Raw genomic sequence first — 20,261 nt, forward strand, 5'->3', positions numbered from 1 at the left:
CATTAAATTGTCCCTGTTCAGTAGCAGTCAAAGGAGCACATCAACACTGGCAAACACCAGAAAAGTATAAGGAACTAGCAGAAAACTTCTGTCCAATGCAACCATTGCATTGCTCACTTCCAATTCTTGAATCTTAAATAGCAAAGAGATGGAACAGGATTTTTCTTTTTTCTCCTTTACCTCTCCAATACCAGCAGAGCATGAAATGAGATGTGTAGGAGTCAAGTTCAAAGCAATAGTTCTTCAAGCAAGAAGAGGCTGAGTTGTGGAACTTGCAGCCAGAGGTGCTGAGGGTGAAAAGGGCTCACAGTGGTTCAGGGGTGCAACGCACAAGTACCTGAAATAAAGACTCACTCCAGGTTACCAAACAGGGCATATTCTGAGCTGCAAAGAGTTGGGAGTTGGAAAGAGGAAATATTGCACATGCTTGCTCTTCTTTTACTGCGAGCAGATCAATGCTGGAGACAGATGACTGACTGGCTTAGAAGAACCCTGACTCAATATGACTGTTCTGTGGAAACACAGATGTGCTGAAGCTTTTACAATAAAGACAAAAAAAATCTCCCAACCTATTCATCTTCAGTTATATACTGATTTTTGTAACATTACTTTCACATTCACTTCTCATATCTGAACTTCCATTCCATCATATCTTTCTGAATAAGAAAAGGTATAACAAGGGAATATGCTTGAATTTTGAATTTTTCAATTCAGTCTGTAACTCAGCAGGTGGAAAGAAGTCACTTCACACTTCATGTGATACCCACCAGCATTCATTTCAGACAAGAGGGACTAAATAGAAGTCACAGCATGAAAAGTAGACAAGAGTGAATATGATGGGGAAGAAAACAATAGCTCCTACCTGGACTGTTTGGAGTGAAATGTCATCATTCAGGAATGTCCTATAGTTCCCTGTTCTGCCCATTTCACTTTCACCAGCAATAAGTTTATGCATAAAGTGTAGAGCAAGCAGTTTACTTGTGAACTAACTATATTGATGGGGACTATATAGAATACTTCATATGAATGACCATGGAATATTTCAAAAGAAAATCATTGTAATGAGAAGCCAAAGGAGATGGTACAGTAAATCCACATAGTGTCAGAAATACAATGAAAGACAATTTTATTTACAGAAGAAAAGAAAATAGTTGACTCAAATCCAAGAATGTATATTTGTTTAAACAAACATAGCTATTTTTTTAGTGAAACGTTTTCCTTGTTGGCTATTTAGGAAGATAATGTCTTAAGATTGTCATCTACAAAAGCAGAAATACTTTTTCTACATAAGCAGTTTGTTAGCCCAGTTGTAGTGGACTAATTAATGGGAAAGGAAAAGGACAAATAAGCTTTGAATTTCTCAGTCTAGGACTCAGCACTTTGTGTTTGACCTTGAGTAAACATTTCTGTTCCCAAACCAACAACACTGGCATAAGACACACAAAGTACAAGTATGCTTGATAAATCTAGCAGAAGTTGGTGTTTATATCTTCATCTCAGGAAAGGAAAAAAAAAGAAGCTGGGGACTGTTCTCTAGTCCTCAGATGAGGAGACAAGGTCTGCTGCATGCAGCCTACACTGGAGCTCAGTTCAGGTCTCTTCTGTGCTCCAAATGTCCCTGAAACTCTACAACAACAAAACTTCTACATGTTTATTCCAGGTGTTTTGAAATAAACCCATTGTACTGTGTTGAAGTCTGCAAGATTACAGCCTGCAGCATGAAACATATTTCAAGTCCTACAGTGCAGCAAAATAGCACAGGGGACACCTGAAGGTTCAAAATCATGTTGGAAGAATTTTGAAAACATATGAAGGGTGGAAAGAGCTGAAGCTGATTCAGAATGAGCTTTTCCTCACCAGAAATGAAGGTGAGAGACTCTTGTATCTGATCATTTGACTGATGTCACTAGATTGCCTGTTATTTTAAAATTCATACATAAAAGAAATGGACAATATGAACTACAGGTATGGCTGCATTTCTACATGCTCCTCTACCACCTGACTTCAAGATCAATTTGATGATCTTTCTCAGGCTAGGGGAGGGTCTAAGATCCCCCTGTGAAGCAAAGGTGACATATAAATTAAATAAATCATGGCCAGAGTATAAAGCCCTTTGCTCTGTGGTCTTTCTGATTCTCAGCCTGACTTACAAATCAAAAATGTGTAACGCCAGGGACCAGCCTAGAACTTTGGCCTGTCGTGCATTGTCTGTGAAATTCTCTTTTACCTTTTACTATTTCTTAGTGCTGCGGTAAATGAATGAGTGGGCATATTATGTGCCCATATATCTGTGTCTGTCATTCTGAGTGAGTATGTCTGCCTCTGTCCTTGACTTACTTTTTTTCTTTCTTCATGTTTCTTTTTTCTTCCTTTTTACAATATCTCAGTTCTAGTCAGACCCTCTCTGTTCAACACTTCTTTTATTCCTAAAACACTCATAATGCTATTCAGTGAATATCTGTACTGCAGGAATAGACAGAATACAGAGTGCTTACCACTGTGTAAATGATGTGCTCCCTGAGATGTTTTTATGCACTGCGTGCATGGTTGTCCTTCACTCAAATTATGAAATAAAAAGAAATGTATCTAGCTTTCTTTTGAATTCTTGAAATAAGTTTGAGCAATTATAACATATGTTTGTCTTCTTAGGTTGAAACCAATAATAAAAAGGCGAGAAACAACAAAGACTTAGACTCAATAGGAAATACGAATGTGTCAGGTTCTTGAGGAACTGACGAAGAAGCTTGCTTTTACAGAGAATAGGTTACCAAATAAAAGCCAGAAATCTCCTAACTTACTGGTATGAATGTTAAGATTCTTGACAGCATTTCAAGCACATTCAAAAGCATTTCAATTTTGGATTTTATTATCACATATTATATATTGCTAGTCTACCACTATGAAATCACTTGGGTTACAAACCCCCAGTGCCAGATGAGGCTTTGTCTGAGCCAGTGAAGGAAACAATATCCTTCCTAAGGACTACCTCTTCTTCTCTGGCTTGAGGACAAGTAAAATAGTCTCTGTGGCTGACTGGTAGCAAAGCAACATAAGCATACATCTTGGGCAGAAAATCTCTCTTCCAATCCTGATCAAGATTCTGTTGGGGGATTTACTGAGAGTAATTTCTTTTTGGGACTGTGATGTCTTCCCCTAGTGGCAGGACTGGATCAGTTGGGAGGATCTACTGGGTTTCTCCTTGCTATTTTTGAACTTCTTAAACATATTCCATACAGAAGTCTACAACTCAAGTGCACAAAACAGGTATAAATGCACGTTCTCTATAATTTGATAGATATCCTGCCCCACTTCCCACTCAAATACAAGGAAGACAGGGGGAGCAAGTTCATTGAATTGCCACTGTGACAGTCAGAGACCAGAGCACGTGCTCTGACTCGAGGCTGAGGCTCAGCCTGGAGAATAGGAGGTGTTGAGGTGCACTGAATGCCAACTGGGTAGTAGACGAGAGGCAATAAATATAACTACACTGAAATTAGACAGGTCCTAACAGGATAAAGTCCTGTCTGGAAAAAGCCCTGAGCAATCTGACCCTGCTTCATGCAGGAGGTTTGTCTAGAGATCTCCTGTGGTCCCTCCTGACCTGAGCTACCCAATGATCTGATCTCCAATAGCCGCCCTCCAACAGCAGAGCTTGTCTTCTCTCAGTCTGGAGAAAGACAGATGAAGCATTGCTTCTGTTAAAGAATGAGCAAAAATAGCAAAGCAACAACTTAATTTTTTTCTAAGTCTTTCACTTGCAAGTGGAATCAAGATATCATCCCAAGACAATCACAGTGGCCAAAAGCTCCTGAAGTAGTCAACCTGTCTAATGGAAAGAATTCCAGAAGTCTCCTAGCTCTTCCTGGCTGGGGGTTACACCCAATTCCCAATATACGTTATTTCTCTCTGTGATAGCACAGACAGAAGAAGTCAGTATAGTATGATTAGCTGCCAAGCTAGACTGCAGAAAGTCAAAATTTCCCTTAAACTGCAAATTTGTTCAAAACACTTACTGGAAACACCATTTAGTTCCACAAAATAAATGCAGAATGAAGAAGACTACCCTTTTAACAGGATGAGTTCCTTTTATCTTGAAAACACATTGGATTAAGACAATACATGCTAGAAGGAATTGATTTTTTTTAACAGTAATCTGTATGAAACCTCCAGTACCCCTGAAGAAACTTTCATGAACTTTCATGAACTTTCATGATTTCTGTTGTGTGCAGTTCCCTACATGGCGAACGCAAGAGCCTGTAAACACTTTTATTTAGACTATGCATTTAAATACTGTGGATTTAAAAAGATTTCATTAAATTACCTGTTACCATGAACATGAGAAGCACAAAATGCAAAGCTGTAGTGGAGCAGGGTTGGATCAATGACAGAACCATTTTCTGAATATTCAATCAGCTCATCGAGATAGCAGAGATGGCGGTGACAGCCTCTCACCCCATAGCGAGCGCAGTATTCATCCAACACGAAGACTTGACCCGGGCTAAACCAGCCCTAAAAGGCAAAGGAACCACACAACATTTTGAGATTTCTTTTCCCATTCAACTTTAAATCAGACAAAGAATAGAAAGGTAAATTTTTATGTCCATTACATAAACTTTTTATATTAGAATTATTTCTATCTGAGTAATGTTGACAGCACCGGAAGCTAGATCCTACAATAGCTCTCTTACTGAAAGGATTCAATGTCAGGAAACTATCTGCAGTTATGAGTTACCACTACTATGAAACACATTGTTTAGAAAAAACATGCTAATACATCCAAAGTCTGGTACAGGTTAAGTTATATATCAAAACCTAAAATAAACTAACACTTTAAAATAATTAATTTTGTTTTAGCAATCAATTGTAAGACATAAACTAAAATTTTGGAAATGATGAGGGACATTTACGTGGACATTAAAAACCAGTTTCTGGGTGGCCAATTCTCTGTGGCAGCAACTTTAATATTCTGATCACAATTCAACCCTTTACCCATGTAACATGCATACACTTCTAACAACTTTAAAACAACTTTTACTAGTAAAGAGATGCAAAGCTAGGTAGTTTGTTAAAAGCCACCTGATTAAGATGAGTAAGGTCTGACCTTAAATAATTATTAGATATTCTCAAGCTTACTGAGAGCTTTCTCGGTCAGAGTCTTGATGAGAACAGCTTAACCCTGACACAGAGATGAGCAAAGTACAGACCCCTTCACACCACAAAAACAGTTCTAGAGTGAATCCAGCGTGTAAAAAATATAATTGAGTCTTGATGCAGAAATATGATAAGCATAGCAGAATGAGCTTCCAAAAAGCAGCATGGAGAAAAATATAAACCTTGGAAAACTACAACTACTGCACATTACGTTCTACGTAAGCATTTTTCTTTGTTCTTGTTTTGATTGTGGTGATATTTCCCTCTCATCATCTCTCATCATTCCACCTCATCAAATGGTTAAGAGAGATTGAGGAATACCTGAACTCAAACATACAAATGATTTGGATAAGCAAAATGATTTTGAAAATTCATGAATTTATAACATTAGTATAGCAGCCAAAGATCAATATTTCCCTAATGCTTGTGAATATTTCTGCAAGATCAGATGTTTAATACTTGTACAAAATATCAGCAAAAATACTATTGAACGACACTTAAAAATATATTCACATCAGTTTTAAATAATCTGTTTTAACTTTAGTAAAAGACTTGTTTGAGAGTCAAGCTTTATATCCTCCCCAAACTCTTCAATTTAGCATATTATCTGCAAACAAGAACACCTCAAAGGTATTTAATATTTAGTAAATTTTATTGCTCCTAATTAATTTCTTTGAAGTCAGTGTTTCCACTGCCTTTAAGGAGCTTCAGCTGTTTCTAGAGAACACTTGGCTTTAGAACCCAGAACAGTACTCAGCATGTTAATCTAATATCTGATCATGTTGCAAAGTCTCATATAGCTTACACAGTGTTTGATACAAAATATGGTATTCTATTGAAAGAAGAAAGAAAAGACTTTTTAACTGTATTTCTGCAATAATATGTATCCTAGCCATAGATATAATCAACAGTGGTTATTGTGATTGATATTCTCCCAATATGTTGTCATTGTCACTGATCTCTCCCTAACATAATGAAATGTTATGTATCATTGACTAGCAGTACAAAAGCAAACTACTAAAATTTCTGCTCATTCTCATAAGATAAAATTGTGACAAGAATACAAAATTTTAAAGAACTCATTAATTTAACTTCAGTCTCTCTTAAAAGATCTGTTTGTGTGGTTGCTTTTCATATAAATGAGAGCTTTCCTTGCCCTTGTTCAATCCCACATCATGCACGAGTCTCTCAAACACATAAAACCTATATCCTACAAAGTATTGGAACTAGATAACCAATTTTTTAAAACTTTGTAATTGAAAAAAAAAAAACCCAAAACCCCAAATCCCCCACCTCCCAAATACTCTCCCTATACCAAGAAGAATGAAGACCTGAAGAAATTGAAGTTATATAATAATTTAACACAGAACTTTGCATAATATTAATTCCTACACTTTTTATTTTTTTAACAAGTTCTATGTGTGGTTGCAATGTATTTGTTGAAATAAGGGATGAATTGTTTCTAAAAAATTATAGGAAATGACCTGTTGGAGAAAAGAAAAATCACACTTACATGACCATGTATTCTATTGTTACCTTGACATTCCCAATGTTTTTAAAATAAAAAAATGTACTTAAATATGCAATTAAAAAAAATTATCATCCATTCCACTTATTAAAAGCTGAATTTAAAAAAGAATGGTAAGAAATACATCTGCTTTATGGTTGCTATAGCACTGGGTATTTCACCTAACCTCTTCTAAAAGTTCCTGATTTCAAGGTTATATTAAGTGTCTTACTATATTATTATTATAAAAAAAGATTTTGACCCCAATGCACTGGTAGAAAGCTAACCATTTTCTCTTTGAGTGCCAATTACTTTGTACAGATGTACCTTCAGGCCTCTTTGATTCAGTGTGCAACCCACAGATAGAAAATGAGTCCTTTAACTTCTCTATACATACATATCTGGCAGTATTTTAAAAGGGAGGCAACTGTCATCAAATAATAATCTTTTCCTGTTTTTAACAACTGCAAACAAACCTAAAAATTCCAATTATCTTTGTATTACAAGACTAGTCAGAACCATTGAAAAAAGAAGTAAAAATCTCCATTATCTCTTTTTGTTGCTGTTGGGACATTAAAAAGAAAAAAATATTATGTGCTGTGAGGCATTTTAGATCCCTAGTGAGAGATCACTATTTCAGGCATGATAGCAGGTGAAAAATTAAGCCTCAGGAAGTTATGAGGTCTGACCCATACAAACCTGTTAATGAGGGTGTATAATCTGACGAATTTCCCCAGGATTGTTGCTGGTTTTCTTCCCTTATGAAAACAAAACCTGAAGCAGCCCTATCCTCAACTACATCACAAAGCACAGAACAGAAAATGATTGAAAATGAAAAGGAAATTGCAGCCAACATTGTACCTTTTATGATGGCAATGATGGTATTCTTTGAATGTGGCAAACATTAATTTTGATACAGAGATCACATTCTATTTGCTCTTGCTTAATAATTATACTCCCCTTTGTTACTTGCAGTTCAGGTAATGCATATATGCACATATATCTATATTGCTTACGGGTCTGCCTCCCTTCTTTGGTTTTTTTTCCTTCGCACTGGAGTGGAATGAAGAATTACAAAACAGGTGAAAATGTCTGAGGTGAGGCAACTACAATTGGACATTAAAATACCTGTACAGGTGCCAGTAAATCCCACCACAGGAGTTCTTGCCATTGTCAAAACTTTCTGTTTTTATTCAAGCCTCTTCAGAGGACATGACAAATTTCAGCTGATAAAATTGAAGACAGTTGGTGTCTCTTTGCTTTCTATTGAGTGGCACAGCAGCAGCTTGCAAGTATGTAATTTTCAAATTTAAAACCAATCGATCAGACCCTTTATTCCACCTACAACTGCAGTTGTTGAATGAGTGAGGAAGAAAGGACTACTTTGTAACAACTATTTCTCACTTCTTTATATCTATCTTCCAGCCGGTACTCACCAAACAAGAATAGGAGTCATTCAATCTGTGATCCAAGGTCTGTCTTTGAAGCAGTCTAAAGAGGGAAGCATGGTCAAATTTGCAGGGATTAGCAGAAATAAACTCATCCATGCCATGTTTCTGGCCACGGTCTGTATCTGTTATACAAGGAAAAACGTGCAGAACAATACATGTGAGTGTGTGTTCAGACTTACAAACACCAGGGTACGTATGGCACGTAAGGCTCAATATCTAAGCTTTCTTGAAAGTATCTCAAAGAAGTAAGTTATATAGAGAGATGCTTGCAGGTGAATTATTATAAAATCTTGATCTTTTAATCTGAAAATATTAATAATATACTGAATTATTTTTCTATCATACCAACTTACAGAGTGTAACAGTGAAAAAAAAATTGCTACCCACTGACAGATAAACCAAAATTTAGAAAGGCTGCCAGAAAACACAACATAGTACATTAAAAAAAGTATTAAAGCATTGTTTTCTAGTGGGCTCTGTGAATGTTTCAATTTAAAGACAATGTTATGAGTAGAAAAGAAAAATATTCTGGAATTTCCAAGTTTATTATGGTTCTCTTTCTAATTTTAGCAAAATAACCACAAAATATTAAAAAAAAAACAGAAAAAGAAAAAAAACTAAAATAACTCCAAACAGGTTTCCGCATTTATTTCTTCAGAAAAGAAAGAGCATCTTTACTGCAGTTCAAAGTACCACTTAATAGAAATATTCATCATGGCTTGAAGCCTACTTCTCAAATGGCAAACTGGAGCAGAAATGAACACACTGGCTTGAGCTAGGTCATTTCCAGCCTTCTTTTTGTACTCGGCTTTTAATGAGACAAACCTTAATGTAGTAATGGCAAAAAGCTCCTTCAACCTTCCAGCAAAGTGTACTAAAAAAGGGAGCAGCATTTTTGTGTAAATACATTGAGAAAGCATACCATCCCAAATGGCACTTCAATCAAAGGCCCAAATTTATTGTTCTTCACAGATTGCATCTTTCAACGCCTTTAAACCCCGCGGGTTTATCAAAAGAGAAGCTCTAGTGATTGCTTTCATTAATGTTATGTTTTGTCAAAGTCTTCAATGTGAATTATGTATCTAGCATGGACAGAAAAAGCCTTACAGTGCCCAAAAGGACTAGTTATGTATTAGCACATTAGCTGTCTTGGATTCTATAGACTGTACTGGGGTGAACAGTCCTATCAACTTAAAAATTGACTTCCCCTTTCAATAGGGTCTTAGCTCTTTGTTCCTTTAAATTCAGACCTAGGTCTTTTTATATTCTAACCAGAAAAGTATAGATCTAAGTGTATCCTAAATGCAATTTTGAAAACCTGCATAGTAGAAAACTAAAATTTCTAAAGAAAGGAGACAAAAGTTTATTGATTAAACCCAATTATAGAGTCAGGTTCATAATAAAACTCAATATTGATCTGTGGGCATGATGCTAACATAATCAGTCACATTTAGAAATTTAGCCCCAGATCATATTGATCCATGTCAACTCCAACTTTCAGCTGGATTTGTGGATGGGAGAATTATTTAATTCAAGCTGAAGGATCTGCAACATCAAATCCTAGAAAGATGCAGAAACTAATTCATATCACTTGGCTTTGCATTGTCAAAGCAAGAGTCACATCCATGTGACAGATTTCAGCAAGGTGGATGTAGCAAATAAACAGTATGACAATATGTCGACGGTGTAAGGTATGAGACCATCACCCCAGAGAAGCAGCAGCATGTATTTTAAATGCTTGAAAGATCTGTAGCATATGTGATTACACAGATTAGCAATATTTCAATGAACATTAGACTAGCCTATCATTAATGACAAACTTAGCTCATATTTTTGACACAGGTACAGGAAATGGTCTCTCTTAAGTAGTATAATTTAACTGTATTTAAACACATTAATTCAAAGATAAACAACTGATAACACAACTACTTTACCAAAAGTACTGAACAACATATGAAGTTATCTATAGATGATTCCAAAATGTCCAAACACAGATAAGACTCTTTCCAATCCATTACATTTAATCTGCAAGTGACTGATTTCAGCATTTCTTATGTTTTCTTTCTTATAAGAATATCATATGTATCATATACTATAAACATTATTCACAGTAAGACATATGACAAAAAAGAAAAAGTAGCAATATTTCTTTCCCATTATGTAGAAAATGATACAGAACTGAATAATTCTTAAAAAATCCTTTTGTTTTTTTTCTCTGGTTAAACACACCAATATAAAAGATGCCTCTTTTTAAAGAGAGAAGATGTAAGCACTGGCAAGTAATTCAAGTATTTCAAAATCAGGAGACTGGATGTTGCAAATGAAACAGATCCAGCATACTGGTACAGTATCCAGATAATCATAATGAGTAAGGCGACCTACTGAACACAATACAGCTCGTGAAAGCAGAATTTGCTATTACATAATTTGGGCAAAATAACCAAAAGTACTGATTAAAGGTATAAACATTTTCTAGATTTAGTTCTAAAAGAAAATCCATGCCTGATCATCTTTTTGAGTGAATTAAGCAGTACAAATAACATTATCAAACAGTAACAGAAGATCTGCCACCAAATATATTTAAGCAACAGAAAAACTAAAAACATACCTTTGCCAGCTGTAGGCAAGCAGGAAATAACGGAAAAATAGATCTACTGTAATACATTTTTATTTATTGCTATGATGTACATACAAGATAACTGGTAAATATTTTGAAATGAAAAGTAATTAAAAAAAATTAAGAACTTGATCAAAGCCCATGAGGAATTCATACATGGTATATGACTGTGACTAAAACAATTATTCAAGACAATACCTTTAAAAATTGTTAAAGTGATTTCTTTTTTCAAATTCTTACATAAATGACCTTTAGGTGTCCTGTTCAAACAACATGCAAATGCAAAAGGCATATAAGGTGTTATATTGTCATATAGTTAAGAAAAAAATACAAATCTATTTTTCTCTACACTTCCTCAATCTTGGAAAATATTGGGAAAATATTTGGGGAGAGCTTTGAAGCAGTAGTATTTCTTTTGCTTTTTCACAATTAGCTTTTCTTCCCTTCCTAATCAAATTTGTTGCCATGCTTTCTATGTTGCCTTTAACTCGAAATCATTGGCTGCTATTTCCATGTCACACTGTTTCAGGCCGTGTACTTCATCTGTTGGAAACTATCTTGTTTTTTTGGGTTTTCTCTGGATCAAGATAGGACAAATAAATATATTTTCAAACAATGTTAAAAACTAAAAAAGCTATTGCAGGATATTTAGCACATTCTTTGGGTGTTCTTTTAGACAAAGATATTCATTTGGGCAGAATAGCATTCTGCCTTTTGCCACCTTTGCAAGAAACTTTAAATTTTAGTCCAGCTGCAAAGGCTATTAAAATCATCACGTCCTCAGTGACTCAGCTCATACAGAGTTGACTGAATTAAGAATTTCATGTTTATGGCACATTCTCAAGTGGTTCTAGCATCCCTACGCAAGATCTCTGCCCCGTTCCAGCCCATAAGCCAATACACATTTCCTGCATTATCCACCCTGTGCTAGGAACTACAGTTACTGGCCTTGCTGAGTGGTGACCTCCTCCTTTTTGTGGCTCTCAGTAACATCTCTGCTTGATTTTAAGTGTCGTGAAAGCAATTTGAACTAGCTCAGGCAGGCTGGAAAGAAGAGACAGTAGAGGCAAGCAATCTAATATTGTAGGGATTAAAAAGATTTAAAAGACTAAGACTAGCAGGGTAAGAACTATGACTCTGTTCCAGAAGGGGCTGGAACTGTTCGGAAAAGACAGTGGTAAGACATGCATTACATTCCTTCAAGTGCCACTCCAGACAGATGGTGACAGCTTACACTGGGAACATTTTGACTTCTGATCGTTGACCAGGACTCCAAAGTGCTACACAGGCCAAAGAGCCAATCTGTGACCCCAGAACTTTATAATTTAGGTACCATGCCATGAAATAACTTCTTCAGAGAAAGTGGCAGAGAATGAGAAAGCAGCTGGCCCATATGGCCTGACTGTCGGGCTGAGGATACCACACGGACTGATTGCCAGTACTTTGTTGAAGGGCAGATTTGAAGCGGACTGTAGATAGTTTTTACATGTTCCTGACTAGTACAGAATAGAGCACACAGATGACTTTCTGTCTGCCTAAGGTGGTGGAGGCTGGTGTAAACATTTTCTTTCTAAAAGGGGGACAGGGATTGTTGGAGGCCAGAAGGAAATGGACATTAATAGGGAATGGAGAAACATGCAGAGAGGGTGGAGTTCCTCTAGTCTTCCAAATGGCAAAAGGGAATGGTGCTTTGGTGCAAAAGGTAAAGCTGCAAAACCTGCCAAGAAAACTATGTCAAATGAAAAAATGTCTTTTATTTGTTTGTTTCTAAAAATGTAATTAATTGAAAGAGATTGTGTCTGAACTCATGAGGGTGTGGTTTCAGAATGACGTTTGGCTTTGTGTTTCTTCATTAAAATATGACAATCCCCTCATATGCTGCTTTTAACTCCTGTGTTATGAACAAGTTATTAGCAGCGCTAGGCACTCCAGCAGCCTTTTCAATTGCATGAATATATCTCCTAATACATTGCTCATTAAGAAAGGGATCACTTCCTGAACCTTTATGTGATTCAAATTAATCTATTTTTCATTGGTGCTTTCCCTGAAACATTAATGTCCTTGGGAAACTTCTGGCTATTATACAATCATGAATCCTTAAAGACTTTGTTCTTTCATTCAACATGCTTATGCAGAACAGTGGAACTGAAGGTCAGTCTCCTTTTCTTGATCATTGCTTACATTAGCCTGTCCTCACTTTTGCTTTGGAGTCACCTAATACCACAAAACTGCAATACCAAGTTACTTAGAGATGAAAAAAAGGACTAGTATACATTTTAGAAGTTGGACAGGTACAACAGTAGTTTGATTCTGTTAAATACCACTTTCAGATGCTTTTCATAACTATCAAGAAAATTTCGGGATGAAAGAAGGTATTTTATAAACACAATACAGAAAAACATTGAAATATTTCTCCTCAAGCTGACTTTTTTCTACATCCTGAAGTTTAAAGATATTTCATTTTCTCCAAGTTATTGAAAATTCTTTTTGAACATTTTATCAAGGGTGGGTTGATTTTTCATCTTAGAGGATAAAGAAAATGGGGACAGACTTTCAAGGTTTGAATGCCATTAACTGACATTTGTTTCCCAAAGCCCAAGCTGGTTTTCTGATTTCTGTACATGGGGATGACACTGCATAACATACTGCAGAAACTAAAATAATGTGATCTTCTATTGGCTGGACATACTTAAATTATGCATTAATAGGAAAATAAAAATCATAAAAATAGTAATTGACAAATTATCTAGTCAAAACTGTATTTCCCAATACTAAAAATGAACCATAGTAAAGAAGAAAAAAATTAGAAATTAATTTCATTTCAAATATATGCCAGCTCTCAAGTACATGTTATTATATCTTGATTAGAAATAAAAGACACTTAGCTTCATGCAGACATTTTTCTAGGGGAAAAGAAAATTAACTTCTCATGAAACTGAATCTATTTAAATGTGACAAAAGGTCAGCTATAGAGTGTTTTTAGAAGTAAAACTATGCCTCAAGAAATTCAGCACAGTATATGTTTAAAGGAAGTAGGATTCTTGAAAATTATGTAAAGTTACATCTGAAAACCCCAGTTCCTGAAGTTTCTTAAAAAGTGATTAATTTGATTATGCCCATTTCTACCTCAAGTGCAAAAGATGAAATCAAAAAATTTTTCTCATGTAGAGAGACCTGGGGTATTATAGAAATCAGTCAAACAATGGTTCTAAATATCACATTAAATTAAATTACACAAGTTATTCTACTGCAAAGAAATTTATCAGTTATTTAAAGTTATTAATTATTTTGTGAATTATTAAAAAATATCAACATTGAAGTATATTAAACCAAAAGGAAAATAATAACTCTAAACATGGATTTTTGATTTATATACAGTTCAGTTGTATGAGACTGTGTAAGTAGATACATAAGCATGACAGAAAAATACATGATATTTTAGGCTTTTGGGCTTCCCTTAAAACATCTTTAAAATAATCCTTACTTTTTCTGTGGCTTCCACCTAAGAACTGTGGTCCCTTTAAAATAATGTCTAAAATAATATCAAGATGTGACAATCCTTCTGTTTAATTCTTTAACACTATCAGTAATTTTATCTTTGAAAACACAATTTCAGTATATCCAAACTTGTGATTGCTTTTTGTACCTTCTTCTTTCTATAATTTTCATTGCCCTGTGGTCAGTTTTTTGGTTGCTTTTACTTCCAGGTAAACACCGTGTCCAAAACCAGTTGCAAGTCTTTGGCTACTGCTGTCAGAGGTCACTTTTGTACTTTCTAATTGATGCACATGAAGTAGGGACGTTAGTGACACAGTGAACTCCCACCACCCAGCACGAATCCAGGGAATTGGGAGGAGCTGAGCAGAATCACCTCCCAGCTGTTGCCCCACCTTTACTTCTGCAACATTACTTCCATCCTACTTAATCTTAACGGCCCCATAATGAAAGTTTACTACACAAAGTGGTTCAGATTAATTCCCTTCCAAATTGTTTCAGATGAAAAACAGTTGTCAGTGCTTTTGTGAAGTTAAACTTTTTTCAATGATCTTAACATTGAAAAGCTCAATGACATTGAGAACTCCTCAGGATTTTAGATTTATATTACTAAGTTTAGCAAGCACATTTTACTGTTTTCTAAAAGCAAACTGATATAAGATTACAGGATGAATAGAAGGTTGTGAGACTGAGTGATATCTGGACTGAGAGAGGATAATGGGTTTGGGTCAACCTCCTACAGATTTCAGACATCAAACCAAGTCTAAAACATATGTCTCCCTTCTACCCCTATGCATGTATGCTTATATGATAATGAAGAAGGATTATTGTATAAAACTCATATAATATTCCAGAAATTTGATGGCTATTACAAAAACTTCTTGGATTGCACTCAGCCACAACATCAAAAAAAAAAAAAAAAAAAATTTAAACGTGCTTTCTTTTGTGCAGATAGCTACACGACAGAATACTTTCAAAGAGATAATATGAAGATTTAAAATATGTTTAATATATACTATCTACTTCAATTTCTTATCTATTTGCTTCAGAGAAATTCAAACCTGAATAATTTAAGAATTTTTTATATATAATTTAATATTACACTATGTGCCAAAAAGAATCCAGGAGCCCATCAATTGCCTTTCAACTCACAATGTACTGTCTGCATAGCAATTTTTTGGTAACTAATACATATCATGTATGATAAAGCTGACCTGAATCTATAAAAATTCTGAGAACAGATTGATGCTTTTCTATTCAACACTACACTGGCTGGCTAATGAAAAATAAAATGCAAACCAAATACCATCTCCATGGTAATATATAGGTCAATTGTAAGGAATATGAAGCTAATTGCTGTATTTTCATGGATTATAATAAAAATAATGACCTGCAAGTCAGGATTTCCCTTGTTGTTTATAATAATCTGAGTTAAAGAGCTTCTGGCTAACAATGAACTGATAGACACATTTGCCTAGTGAATAAGTTCTGCTTAATTAAGCTTCATTGAGGGAGCTGCTACATATTTTACCATCCAAAACCAAAACCAAAGCCACAAAAGGAAAGAAAAGCCAACTTACAGAGCGGGGATATATCTGTGTTGGCACTGCCTCCTGTAAGATTCATCTTCTGAGCTTGACTTGCAGGAACAGGCTTGTAAGATTGACCTGTGGCTCTGTACATGGCTTGAACCCAGAGTATTCTATCCTGCTCATCATCACTGGCAAATATCACAGTATCGCCTTCTTTAACAGCGTTAAAAAACATTCGACCACCCTGAAGACCTGAAGCAGCAAATAAGAAGGTAATCTTGATCAATTCAAGTTACTTCTAAATCACCATCAATGTTTATTACATTATTGGTTTTACTCCGAGTATGTGCGTGTGTGGAGGGGTGTGTTAAAACATTTTACAGGTATTTATGACAAAGAAATAAGATAAATCGAGAGCTATAATGATCAAATGGGAATACACGGAAGTAACATATGTAGAATAAATATAGAAATCACAGGGTAAAATATTTACATGACTCCACTTTAAATTCAGCTCCAACTTATTTCTTATTCATCTTTTCTCTGCCAAATGCTATTTTGCATTTTTTTAACGTATTCTCCTTCCTGAAGAATATGTTACCAGCTGAAATCCCTGTCATCTTTATCTCTTATTGAACAGAGACAGCTCCATATCCTTTATCAGTGCTGCTCTTCCTTAGTCCTTTTTCCTCATTGCAGTGTTTTATTCTGAGAGCAGGTAACCAGAACAGGACACAACAGTCAACATGGCTGTGCTGAGGATTTCTTTATGACAGAATTGCTTCGGTTTTCCAAATTCCTTCTGAGCATTGTTTGTCTTCTCAATTACTCTAAACATTGACACAACATTTTCAAAGATCAATCTTTAATGTCTCAGAAGTCTCCCAATTTTGTAACCCTCCACTGCATAGGTAGAATTGTTTTTCTCTGCATGTGATTTCCCTGTTCCATTTTTATATTAACTTGCGGAGATTTTTCCGTACCTCCAAATTTATTTTTGATTACTATGAGTAACTTGTCTTTTACGGGCATTGGCATAATTTGTCTTTGTTTCTAAGTTATTTATGAATATACTTCACAGTATACTGCCACATTCCACCACCATCAAAAAAAGGAAGGGGGAAGACTTACTAGACTTTTCCTTGTATTATATGTGGTCTTACAATGCTTCAGGAAACTTTAGTGTGAAGTTTATTTCTCATTAGTCTTACAACAAGCTTCTTTCTAAAAACGTGATTTTTCACATCAGAATGTTCTAGTGACCGAAGAACCTTGGGAGTTTTTGCTGCTAGATGAAAATGAGCAAATTGAAACAGCTATTTTACACAAATACATTGTGGTTCAGTATCCTACTTCAAAATCATGAAAAGTACCTGTGTGAGGAGCTGTGTAATCCACAGTGTATCCTTCTAGTTGCATCAGTTCCTGAGGCTCAGACTTCTTTTCTCTGTAACTGCACATTGCAAATGTGTATTGGCTAACCTGAAAAAGAAAGGACTTCATAATTACTGAATTGCATTTCAGAACTGTATAACAAATGTACCATGGTTTAAATTAGCTTTCATTTACACTGAACAAATGAAAGCTAGTTTAATTTTTACTTTTCCCTTTTCCAGAAGTATTTATAGTGTAAAATTTCTCCTGCTTTCCCCTTTCTGCCAAAATTAAGGAAAAAAACTGCAAACAAAACAAACCATAAGCACACCTCTCTGCAGTTTCCTGAAATACATTTTAGGTTGGTGCTTTATGAAAAAATGAAGAGAAGCCATTTAGATTTTGGTAGGGAAGATATTTATTATTGTGGTACTGACCAAATTACTCAGTATACTGTAAGAGGAAAAAAATAATTGTATTCCAAGAAACTCAGAAAACATGAACTTTTATGTATAAAAGTGCTGTTTGCAGAAGGAGTGACACAATTACCATGAAACTGGAAAAAGGAACATAAAATCTAGCCAATTCTAGCTTATGATGGCAAGCATCAGAACCTTCAGTTTGGTTTTATAGTCTAATTTCTGTACCTTTTACATCTGTGTTATGACCCACCCCTGCACTGCTTGGCTCACTGGATAATGTATGGTGTAGGCCAAGCTGCTTGCAGCTGGCATGGACAACATTAGTTACTCGTCATCAAGTGCAATTATCAAAAAACTTATAAAGCAATAAGAAGAGAATCTGTCACCAGGTGGTTTTTGACTCTGTAGACAGAATAGAAAATGGTAAGGATAGGTGAGGAAAAGCTGACTGGAAAGATAAAGAATGATAAAGAAAGAAATGTAATATCTGGGAGGAGAAATGCAATCACTGAAACAAAACCAAGGTTATCCCAGCTTCACATGAAGAGCTGGGAGCATTATAGAAGATGACCAGAAGAAAGAGCACGTGAATCTGTGAACACTTGAAACTAAAGGGAGCTGAATGTATATGGAACATATATATGTATATGAAACTCTCATCTCCAAGGACTGTAGGATACCCGGCCAACAGACATTTTTTAAACTATCTGTAAAATTATGCTAAGATTAGATAGGTAAGGAGCTCATCTGATATATAATGGATCATTTTTATTTCAACTGCTGACTTCTCAGCTAACTTACCTAAATTAATTGTTTTGGCTACACCTTCAGAAATGATGTTTTTTGAAGTAAAATGTGGACAGCTGACTTCAGCTTCATTCATATATTTGTTGGTGTTGAACCTTTACTCTTTGTAAAAGATTGATGCTTTTTGAAAATAAGGATGGAATTGTGATAATTATCTGGATAATGCTCAAAAAATATTTCATTATTTTATGTATTGGAGCTTTTTTGAAACAGGACTATGCTATCTACATGTATGCAGTGCATGGTGACTGAACATCCCCTGGCACAGCCTGTACAAGGAAAAGGAACAGGTGTAGCAGCTCTCTCTGTAAAATGCCCATCGGGCCTCAAATGCTAAACTGCCGTCTCCAGAACCACAGCAGGAGTCTACAGGGGAGAGAAACTAAACATAGCTCTTCTAGTTTTAATTATTTCTTTAGTTAAGCAAAGACAGTTTTACAGGACATAAGAATTTGAGAGACACTGTCAGGCAACTGAAACTGAGTCTCAGCTTTCCACATCAGATTTGGTACATTTGCTTAAATGGGCACACCAAGACCACATTAAATATACATAAACACAAAAAACAATCTAGTCTACCCCAAAATTCAGATTTTTAGCCCAGAAAGGGACTACTACAAGCAGCCAGCCCATCCTCCAGCATGACAGGCATAGAAGAGTTTCACCTCACTATTTGTGCCTTGAGCCCACAGTTTTGCTTTCATTCATAGTATATTTTAGAAATTAACTATATTTTGGTTTAAATATTTTAAGGTATCCCTGGGCTGATGGGAAGGGCCTTGCAGACAGGGTCCAGCTAGGAGCAGGGCAAGCAGCCCCAGCCCTGGGCACAGGCCAAGGACTGGGATGTGGGGAATTGGAGACCAGCCCTGCTGTGGCATTTGTGGGGCTGGGGATGATGATGGCCCCAGGAGATTGAAATGGGAGTCTGGGCTGTGGACAGAGACAGCTGGGGCTGGTGGTCTCCTTTGGGAGGGAACCCATGGGGCTCATTCCTAGCCATGCCCTCTGCTCTAGGCCTGGCAGCAGCATCACCTCTGCCACTGCTTGGTGCCTGCTTATTGTCCCACAGCCATACCTGCTCACAAGGACAAGCATGGAGGGAGCTGCTGGCTAGTCACACAACTCTAAATTCTTTGCAGTTAGCATTATATTTAATGAGAGCTTCATCCTTTTCATTTCTTTGTAAACTGAATCTTCAATTTTAATTTTTGATACTTGGCACTGTAGTAAGAACATTTTTCAATACATTCCATTTGGTTGAATGAAATAAGCTGGCAAGGTCCCAGATTCATCTCTCACATTTTCATGTCAACAATTCCACATAACCACACTGTATAGGCAGTCTGAACCATCAAAAGGGAAGCTAGCAAACACTAATCATGGAAGTGCATAGGATGCCCATATTTTTCAGATTTCTTCAACCACTGAATGTTTTTGAAGATAAACTTGTGCAAGATCCGGGTTATGCATCTTTATTCATTTTTATCCTTACCACTATAAAAGACAGACATTGTAATGATGCCAATTTTATTTTATTGAACATATTGCAAATGCATTCTCTTAATTTAAAGGAACAATCAGTCATGATTGCTGACTTCACCTTTTTGTTGATCTTTTGATTGACTGTTCTGTTGATCTTTTGACTTTCATCTCACTTGTTGAAAATGAGTAATTTTGAAGTTTCTTCATCAAAGAAACAGAAAAATTTCAGAAAAGTTTTTTTGGGAAAAAAAGTCTCAACAAAATACAGAACTTGCCTCGTTTATTTACACTTGAAGTCTCTTCAACCCTTTTCTTTATGGTCGTCAGTGGCTGCTCTTACTTACTACAAAGAAAATCACCAGCACAGCCTGAAATAACACTTTTTAATATAGATCCATGACTAGGTTTAAGTGTATTATT

At 35.8% G+C, this 20,261-nt stretch overlaps 1 protein-coding gene across 3 annotated transcripts in view; it reads right to left on the reverse strand.

Moving 5' to 3' along the window:
* LOC131573263 (calcium-dependent secretion activator 2-like) overlaps positions 1 to 20,261 on the reverse strand; it is a 283,517-nt gene that overhangs the window by 85,429 nt on the left and 177,827 nt on the right. For 2 of the 3 annotated variants that reach the window (XM_058827048.1, XM_058827046.1), the window contains exons 10-14: positions 17,127 to 17,235; positions 15,802 to 16,005; positions 10,718 to 10,726; positions 8,095 to 8,231; positions 4,322 to 4,509 (exon numbers count right to left, since the gene is read on the reverse strand). In XM_058827048.1, coding sequence (XP_058683031.1) covers positions 4,322 to 4,509; positions 8,095 to 8,231; positions 10,718 to 10,726; positions 15,802 to 16,005; positions 17,127 to 17,235 — 647 coding nt within the window. The remainder of the gene's footprint in view (positions 1 to 4,321; positions 4,510 to 8,094; positions 8,232 to 10,717; positions 10,727 to 15,801; positions 16,006 to 17,126; positions 17,236 to 20,261) is intronic. The other variant, XM_058827047.1, reaches the window with a different exon arrangement.

Source organism: Poecile atricapillus, chromosome Z (genome assembly GCF_030490865.1).
Source record: "Poecile atricapillus isolate bPoeAtr1 chromosome Z, bPoeAtr1.hap1, whole genome shotgun sequence".
Classification (NCBI taxonomy): domain Eukaryota; kingdom Metazoa; phylum Chordata; class Aves; order Passeriformes; family Paridae; genus Poecile; species Poecile atricapillus.